The 7823-nt window shown below is 52.5% G+C and overlaps 1 protein-coding gene across 2 annotated transcripts; it reads right to left on the bottom strand.

Moving 5' to 3' along the window:
* Window positions 1–491: 491 nt before the first annotated feature.
* Pop4 (POP4 homolog, ribonuclease P/MRP subunit) lies at window positions 492–7317 on the bottom strand. 2 transcript variants are annotated; one of them, XM_048329664.1, is made up of 7 exons: window positions 7124–7317; window positions 6214–6266; window positions 4366–4592; window positions 2345–2422; window positions 2138–2199; window positions 1272–1373; window positions 492–867 (listed from the first exon to the last, which is right to left on the bottom strand). In XM_048329664.1, the coding sequence occupies exons 1-7, from the start codon at window positions 7128–7130 to the stop codon at window positions 731–733; spliced, it is 666 nt and encodes a 221-aa protein (XP_048185621.1). In that variant the 5' UTR covers window positions 7131–7317; the 3' UTR covers window positions 492–730. The 2 variants fall into 2 exon arrangements, with proteins under 2 accessions (XP_048185621.1, XP_048185622.1); XM_048329665.1 differs by having other exon boundaries at window positions 4366–4589.
* Window positions 7318–7823: the final 506 nt, after the last annotated feature.

Below are 7823 nucleotides of genomic sequence, written 5' to 3'. Positions count from 1 at the left end.
GCACACGCACAGGCCAGAGTATGGGGCTAGGAGACTTCTGAAGGCATCTGGACCCCTAATCCTCAAACAGCAGCCATTAGAGGCAACAGCTGGGGTCTCAGATGAGCAAGTGCGTGGCCATCTTGGTCCCAGCCCTGTTGGGAGTCAGCTTCACTCGGGCCTCAGTGCAGTCCCAAGCCAGACGCTTTGTTTGCTTTTGCCAATTAAAAAGAAAATTGTGTGTGCATGTGTGCGTGCGTGCATGTACTGGAACTTGAACTCAGGGTCTCAGGCTCATGTGTTGGCTTTTTTTGCTCAAGGCTAGCATTATACCTCATGAGCTACAGCACCACATCCAGTGTTTTGTTTTTTTAATCGGTGTTCAGCCTCCCTGGCTATCCTGTCCAGACTGGCTTTGAACTGTAATCTTTAGATCTCATCCTCCCGAGTAGCTGGGATTATAGCTGTGAGCCACGGTGCCCAGCAGCAGTGCTTTTGTAATTTGCAGCTCATTTATGCCTATGAGTATATTTATTATTGCATGATAAACATGTCAGCCAGGGTGCGTTATTGTGGTTTCTGCCTGTCCTAGAAAATAAAGTCACCCAGAAATGTCAGGTTGTGCTTCCTTCTGCACCCCTCCCCCTCGCTGGTCCCTGGCAGGGTGGCAATAGGTGAGGAGGTCTGTAACCCCATCTCTTCATGGAAAGCGTGGGGCAGTGGGGTTCCTGGCTCCTAGCTGCCTCCAGGCTCACAGGTCAATGCTTCCCTTGGCCTTGAACTTCTTGGCAGACCGCTCACTTGACCGCAGCTGAAATTTGCTCCCATAAATGTAGGAAATAAAGCCGTCAATTTCTACTATGAACACACAGTTTAGCTTGGGGATCACTGGAAATAAAAACAAAGCAGGAGAAAGAGTGAGCAAAGAGGGCAGCAAATTGGCTTCTATGCAGAAGGGTGGCTCATGCCTATCATCCTAGCTACTCAGGAAGCTGACTCTGAGGATCAAGGTTTGAAGCCAGCCCAGGCAGGAAAATCCAATGAACCACCCCCAGACCAGAAATGGAGCTGTGGCTCAGTGGTAGGGTACTAGCCTTGAGTAAAAAGGACTTAGGGACAGCATCCAGACCCTGAGTTCAAACCCCATGACAGACAATAAAAAAACAAGACCCCAGTTTCTTCAGCCAGCCTGCCTTGCCATCAATGGAGGTCTGGGACGTCAGGGAAAGGGATGAGGCAGCCGAGGGAGGGGGCGCTGCCCCACAACACCCCACAGAGCCCCAACTACGTACCTTTCAGCTGGTCCTCTCTGGTGATAATCCTGAACACGTGCTTCGTCTCCTGTAGGAGGATGCCCGTCACGCCCACATATGAGGGGCACTTGGACTTGGTGACTGCAAGGAGAAAGGCAGGGTGTGGTGCCTGGCCCGGTGAAGGACCCAAATAATGGACACTCACAGCCTGTGCCCGCCTCTTGTCTGGAAGCTTGGCGATCTGCAGCTGGTTTCTTTTCTTTTTGATATGAGTTTCAGGGCTTGAACTCAGGGCCTGGGTACTATCCCCCCTTAACACTGGTGCTCTACCACTTGGGCCACAGCTCCATTTCTGGCTTTTTGTTGGTTCACTTGAGCAGCTAAGATGACAGTTGTGACCACCAAAGCCCAGCTTTGCAGCAGTTCTTGTAAGGTGTTGGGGGGCACATGCTCATCCAGCATCATTGAGGTCCAAGTTTGGTTGCTTGCCTACAGGCAAGTGACATAGGATCTAAATAAAAACCCATAGAACAAAAACACCTGCCAGGCATCCTAGCTACTGGGGAGGCTGAGATCTGAGGATCGCAGTTCCAAGCCAGCAAGGGTAGGAAACTCTGTGAGAGTCTTCTCTCCAATGAAGCAGCAAAATGCCGGAACTGGAGCTGTGGCTTGAGTGGCAAAGCACTAGTTGTGAGCGAGAAAGCAAAGAAACAGTGCCTGGGCCCTGAGTTCAAGCTCCAGTACTGGCCAAAAATAAAACAGGATAAATGGCCACAGCATCTCTGCCGTTGAGGCTGGGGATGCAGAGCGCCCCACAGGGAGCTCACGGGGTCCAGGAAGATGTCAACTCTGCCACCAGTGGGAAATGGGTATCTCCTGGGGACCTTAAGCTCTGAACAAATTACCTGAAATGATAGCACCATGCAGATCGGCCTTGAGCAACTTGGCCTGAATCATCTGTGGCTGCCTGAGAAGGAAAAAAACCCTTAGTTTCCACGCCAGCGAGGGGCGCGGCCGGCCCAGGTCTGCAGCCACACTGTGCACACAGCCAGGGTCTCAGGCTGTAGTCCCAATGATCCCCATCCCCGCCGTCAGGCTGAAATGCAACTCACGTATCTGGCCTCAGACCATGGCACAGGTCCCGGATGTACTGTTTCCAGAGCTCATGCAGAGGGAGAAAAAGGTCATACCTGTGGAAGTAGACATGGGCAGAGGTTAAACATTAGTGTGGTTGTCTGAGGCATGGTGATTTGGGTGCAGCAGGGTGGGGCAGGAAGTCTGAATAACACTGTGAACACCTCCACCTCCTGAACCTCAGTCTCCCCACTGCTACAAATCTCCTGAGGCTGAGTTTCTGCTCTCCAGAAGAGTTAGTAGTGTCCTTTCTCTGCTCTCCACTCTTTCCCATTGTCTTAGATGCAGTCCTGATGGCTGGAGTGCAGGAAACCACCTGGGTCCGTGAGGAAAGCTCTAAAGGTGATTTACTGGTGATGAGGCCAAGGGCATGGCCCAGGTGCTGGTGATGTGGAATGGTTTCATGAGAGAAATGAATCTTAATCTTGCCTGAATTAATGTGTTTTTTTTTTTTTTTTGTGCCAGTTCTGGGGCTTGAACTCAGGGCCTGGGCGCTGTCCCTTAGCATTTTTTCACTCAAGGCTAGTGCTTACTCTCTCACTTGAACCACAACTCCACTCCAGGCTTTTTGGTGACTCACTGGAGAGTCTAAGGGATTTTTCCTGCCCTATGGTGGCTTCGAACCTCGATCCTCAGACCTTAGCTTCCTGAGTAGCTGGGCTACCATCTGCTGGCACGAGGAGACTTTGTGTTCCTGTGGGCAGTGACAGGGCTGGGTGAGCAGTGGGGGAAGGGAGGGAGGAACAGGTGAGGCCCAGAGGCTTCTCTCTGCCGCCATTATCACTTGCTCTGATGGCTCGTGGGGGGAATGTCCCCAGGAAGCCATGGATGATGGAAAGGAGAGCTGCAGGTTCAAGCTCAGGACAAACTCTGTGGGGACCCCAGCAGCAGCCTCCTCTTCTGCTGGAGCCCGGGCATTTCTTCACGAGGCAGATGTGGTGGCAAGTTCACTGTCTTCTGGATGCGAGAGGCCACCGGTCTGCAGATCACTAAGTAAAAGCCACAATCAGGAATCGGGGCTGTGGCTCAAGTGGTAGCGTACTGGTCTTGAGTGAAAAACGGCAAGCAAGGCTGGGTGAAGGTGGCTCGCACCTGGAATCCCAGCTACTTGGGAGGCTGAGGTCTGAGGATCGCAGTGCCACGCCACCTTGGGGAGGAAAGTCCGTGAGACTCTTATCTCCCATGAACTAGCAAAAAGCTGGAAGTGGAGCTGTGGATCAAGTGGTAGAACACTAGCCTTGAGTGAAAAAGTTCAGGGACAGTGCCCAGGCCTTGAGTGGAAGCCCCAAGACTGGTATGTATGTTCACACGCGCGTGCACGCGCACACACACACATACACACTCCCTAGGTGGCAGAGCCAGGAACTGTGGCGAATGAGGGCCTGGGAGCTGGGCGAGGCACACAGCTCTCTGCGTCATCGTAACACACTCCTGTCAGAAGCTCCCAGCCCTAGTTGGCTGGATCTTTCCTTGGCAATCATCCGTAGATACTGTCTAGTGATATCAAAAGCCATGTGCATATGTTAAATATCAATTCCTCTTTTCTAAGAAAGTTGAGATAAACAAATGGTTGCCATGGGCAACAGACTCACAGATGGCCACTGGCCTTTTCTCTGTTTTTCCTGTGCTGTTATGGGGAGGCTTGAACTCAGGGCCTGGGCATCATCCTTTAGCTTTTTGTCTCAAGGCTAGTGCTGTGTCACTTGAGCCACAGCTCTACTTCTGGCTTTTTGGTGGTGCATCGGAGGTGAGAGTCTCACAGACTTTCCTGCACAGGCTGGCTTCAAGCAGCGATCCTCAGCCCTCAGCCTTGTGAGTAGCCGGGATTACAGGTGTGAGCCGCTGGTGGGCCAGGGCTTTGCTCTCTGGTGGGAGGGAGCCCAACAGGGAGAAGAGGCCTAAGGCATGAGGCCAAGCCAGGCAGCACTGGTGAAGGCTGGCTGAGGAAGAGGCCCCCTGAGCTCCTGCGGGTCTGGAGGGCCAGGGAAGGAGAGCTTACCTCTGCTGCTCCCGTTTAATGTCGAACAGCCGCAGGCTCCGCCTCTGCCTGGCGGAGAGGCCTTTGGATTTCTTCCTCTTCTCTCTTCGCTTCCGGCGAGTGAAATACTCGAGGACCACAGCCTTGCGCTGCAGCTCATCCTCGCAGAGCTGCTGCCGTATGTGGGGGACACTGCGCTTCAAAAAGGCCTTCACAAAGGCCTGTGCCCGCTGCGCTCCCGGCTGCTGCTGTGCGGGGATACCGAGGGGTACTCAGGACCTCCCCACACCTCAAAGCCGGAGCTTTTGCTCTGACTTGCCTGTCTACCCTGCAAGGCTCACCACTTCCCACTGCCAAGCCAGGCACCATAACGCACGCCTGACTTTCTAGCTACTCAGGAGCCCGAGATCTGAAGATCGTGATTCAAAGCCAGCCCAGGCAAGAAAGTCCATGATTTTTTTTTGATCAGTTGTGGGCTCGAACTCAGTGCCTGGACCTGTCCCTGAGCTTCTTTTGCTCATGGGTAGCACTCTACCGCTTTGAGCCACAGCGCCACTTCCAGTTTTCTGGTCACTCAATGGAGATAAGAGTCTCATGGACTTTACTGCCTGAGCTGGCTTTGAACTGTGATCCTCAGATCTCAGCCTTCTCAGTAGCTAGGATTATAGGCATGAGCCACCAGTGCCTGGCCCATGATATTTTTAAATTTTTATTGTCACGGTGGTGTACAGAGGGGTTATAGTTACACGTATAAGGTAGGGAGTACAAGTCTCGTCAAACTTGTTACCTCCGTGAGAATCTTATCTCTAGTGAACCACCAAAAAAGTGGGAAGTGGAGCTTTGGCTCAAGTGGTAGAATGAGAAGGTAAGCAAGAACAGGAGGCCCTGAGTTCAAGCCCTTGTATGGGCATAAAACAAACAAACAAGGTATCCCTGACATCAGCCACCCCCCCCCCCCTGTCTCCAGTTGGCATGGCAGTGTTGAGGGACTCTGAAGGAACACAGGCCTCAAGGACTTCTGGGTAATTCTGGAAAAACTCCAAGTGTTTCTAAGTTGTTTTTTTTTAAATCAGTTGTGGGGCTTAAACTCAAGGCCTGCGCACTGCCCCTAAACGTTTTTGCTCAAGGCTAGTGCTCTACCACAGAGCCACAGCTCCATTTCCAGTGTTTTGGTGGTTCACTGGAGATAACCACAAATCTCGGATCTCAGCTTCCTGAGTCACTAGGATTACGGGTTTGAGCCTTTTTTTGGTTTTGTTTTTTCGAGTGTATGTGTGTGTGTGGGTATGTGTGTGCGCGCGTGCTGGTGTGGGTCTTGAATTCAGAGCTCCAATACCAGCACCAGAGTTTTCTCTGCTCAAGGAGAGTGCTCTACCACTTGAGTCACAGCTCTACTTGTAGCTACTTATAGCTTTTTGGTAGTTTGCTGGAGATGAAGAGTCTTAACGGATTTTCCTGCCCTGGCTGGCTTTGAACCAGGATCCTCAGAACTCAGCTTCCTAAGTAGCTAGGCTTACAGGAATGAACACCAGTACCTAACATCCACTGAGAGACTTAGATTGGGGGTCTTCCTCAGGAAGCAAGGGGGCATGGTGTTCATCAGATTTAAGATGGGTGCAGCCCGGTGTCCTGTCACCATGGGAGGTGACATAAAATAGAAGAAGTTCATCAGAGCTTCTTCCAATAGGACAGGAAGCTGGCAAGGGGAAAAAGTCAGCACACTAGAACTGGGTGGAGCTAAGCTACCTATAAGAAAGATGAGGAAATGCCCTGGGAAAGGACAGATAAGCCAGTCCGAGAGGCTTGGACAACACCAGGCCAATCTGGCATCACCTGTGTTGCTCCTAGATGTCCTGCCCAGAACTGTACCTGCACAGCATGCTCTCCAGCTTCTTTCTGAGAAAGGGCACGGTAGATCATACCTAGAGAGTTAAACAAAGAGGGAGGGGCAGAAATAGTCATTGCATGTTGGGCATAGGCACCACATTCAAGGCTTTTCTAACAATAAAGACAGCTATAATCAGAGATTCAGTATATAAATAAATGGTTGAGAATTAGGCTAGTATGAAATGTAAAAAACTTCAGCCAGGTGTTGGTGGCTCATGTCTATAATCTTAGCTACTCAGGAGGCTGAGATCTGAGTGAGGTGCAAAGCAATGAGTCCATGAGACTCTTATCTCCAATTAACCACTAAAAAAACCAGAAGTGGAGCTGTGGCTCAGACTGCTACCTGTGAGTGAAAAAGCTCAGATAGTGCCCAGGCCATAGTACAAACTCCAAGCCCTATGTTCAAGTCTCAGGACTGGTACACATGTACACACACACACACACACACACACACGATAGCCTTGAGCCATAAAGTTAAGACAGTGCTCAGGTCCTGAGTTCAAGTTCAGCATTAGCAGAAAAACAACAAAAAAAGTTTTCCCACATTTTAGTATCCTTAAAATTGGAAGACATTCTATAATTGAACTGTTAAAATATAGTAATTTCCACTTGCGGCTTTTCTGGTGGCTAGTTGGAGATGAGAGTCTCACAGATTTTTCTGCCCGGGCTGGCTTTGAACCTCGATCCTCAGATCTCAGTCTTCTGAGTAGCTAGGATGGCAGGCGTAAGCCACAGGGCCTGGCTGGACCTGGTTCTTTTGGGTAAGGTGGGGCGGACCGCGTGGACCAGCAGAGATAGACATCCCGGATACTCCACGCCCGCCGGTATTGCGACTCCACAGGCCACTGCCCTCCCATCCGCCCCGCAGCGTGGCGGTGAGTTCCCCACTTACTCGTCATGGTTGGTCCACTTCCGGTGCGCTCTGATGACGTAGACCGAAGGGATCGCTCCCTTCCTTTCCTTTGTTAGGAAATTTTCAGTCCCCAGGAATCTCTCTTCAAAATTGCCGCTGGAGAAGTTCCTGGAGCCAAGGCTGTACGCGTCACTCACAAGCGCATCCACGCAGAGCGGCCAAGATGCCGGAGACGCGCGCCGGAGCGCGGCGCTCGGAGATGGCGCCACTTGGGACGTCACTGCCATGCGTCGGCTCGCCGCCGGGCGCGCGCGCCCTGGTGTCCCCGAGTGTCGGCGCTGCCCGCTCGCGGCTTTTCTCCTCGGGCGTCCCTCGTAGGCCGAGCCGGAGGGCTGGGTGGGCTTAGGTGGGGTGGGAATGCGGAGTGCTGGCGAAAACCGGGATACAGCCAGGCGAGCCGACTCGGAGCGGACACGAGGGCGGTCGGGCAGCGGAGGACCGGAGTGGGCGGCGGCGGCCCGAAGGTGAGGGCGGCGCGGGCCCGCGGAGGTCGCCGCTGCTGCGGGGCTGCGGCCCCGGGTCGGCTCAGGTTTCTCTCAGTAGCCAGCTCCGGTGCTATTCAGAAGGCTGGGACCTGAGGATCATTGTTCCAAGCCAGCCAAGGGCAGAAAATTCCATAACCCTTTATCTCCAAATAACCACCAAAAGCCAGGGGTGGAGCTGTGGCTCAAGTGGTAGA

The sequence above is a fragment of the Perognathus longimembris genome, chromosome 20, assembly GCF_023159225.1.
Source record: "Perognathus longimembris pacificus isolate PPM17 chromosome 20, ASM2315922v1, whole genome shotgun sequence".
NCBI classification, from domain to species: Eukaryota; Metazoa; Chordata; class Mammalia; order Rodentia; family Heteromyidae; genus Perognathus; species Perognathus longimembris.
This window is presented reverse-complemented; position numbering and strand designations above follow the sequence as displayed.

Bases quoted from the DNA above. Each gene is read 5' to 3' on its own strand.
- Pop4 (XM_048329664.1), bottom strand. The intron at 1,374-2,137 runs GTAATTTGTTCA...TTCTCCTTGCAG, and splicing joins GCATGGTGCTATCATTTCAG to TCACCAAGTCCAAGTGCCCC. The intron at 868-1,271 runs GTACGTAGTTGG...TTTTATTTCCAG, and splicing joins CAGAGAGGACCAGCTGAAAG to TGATCCCCAAGCTAAACTGT.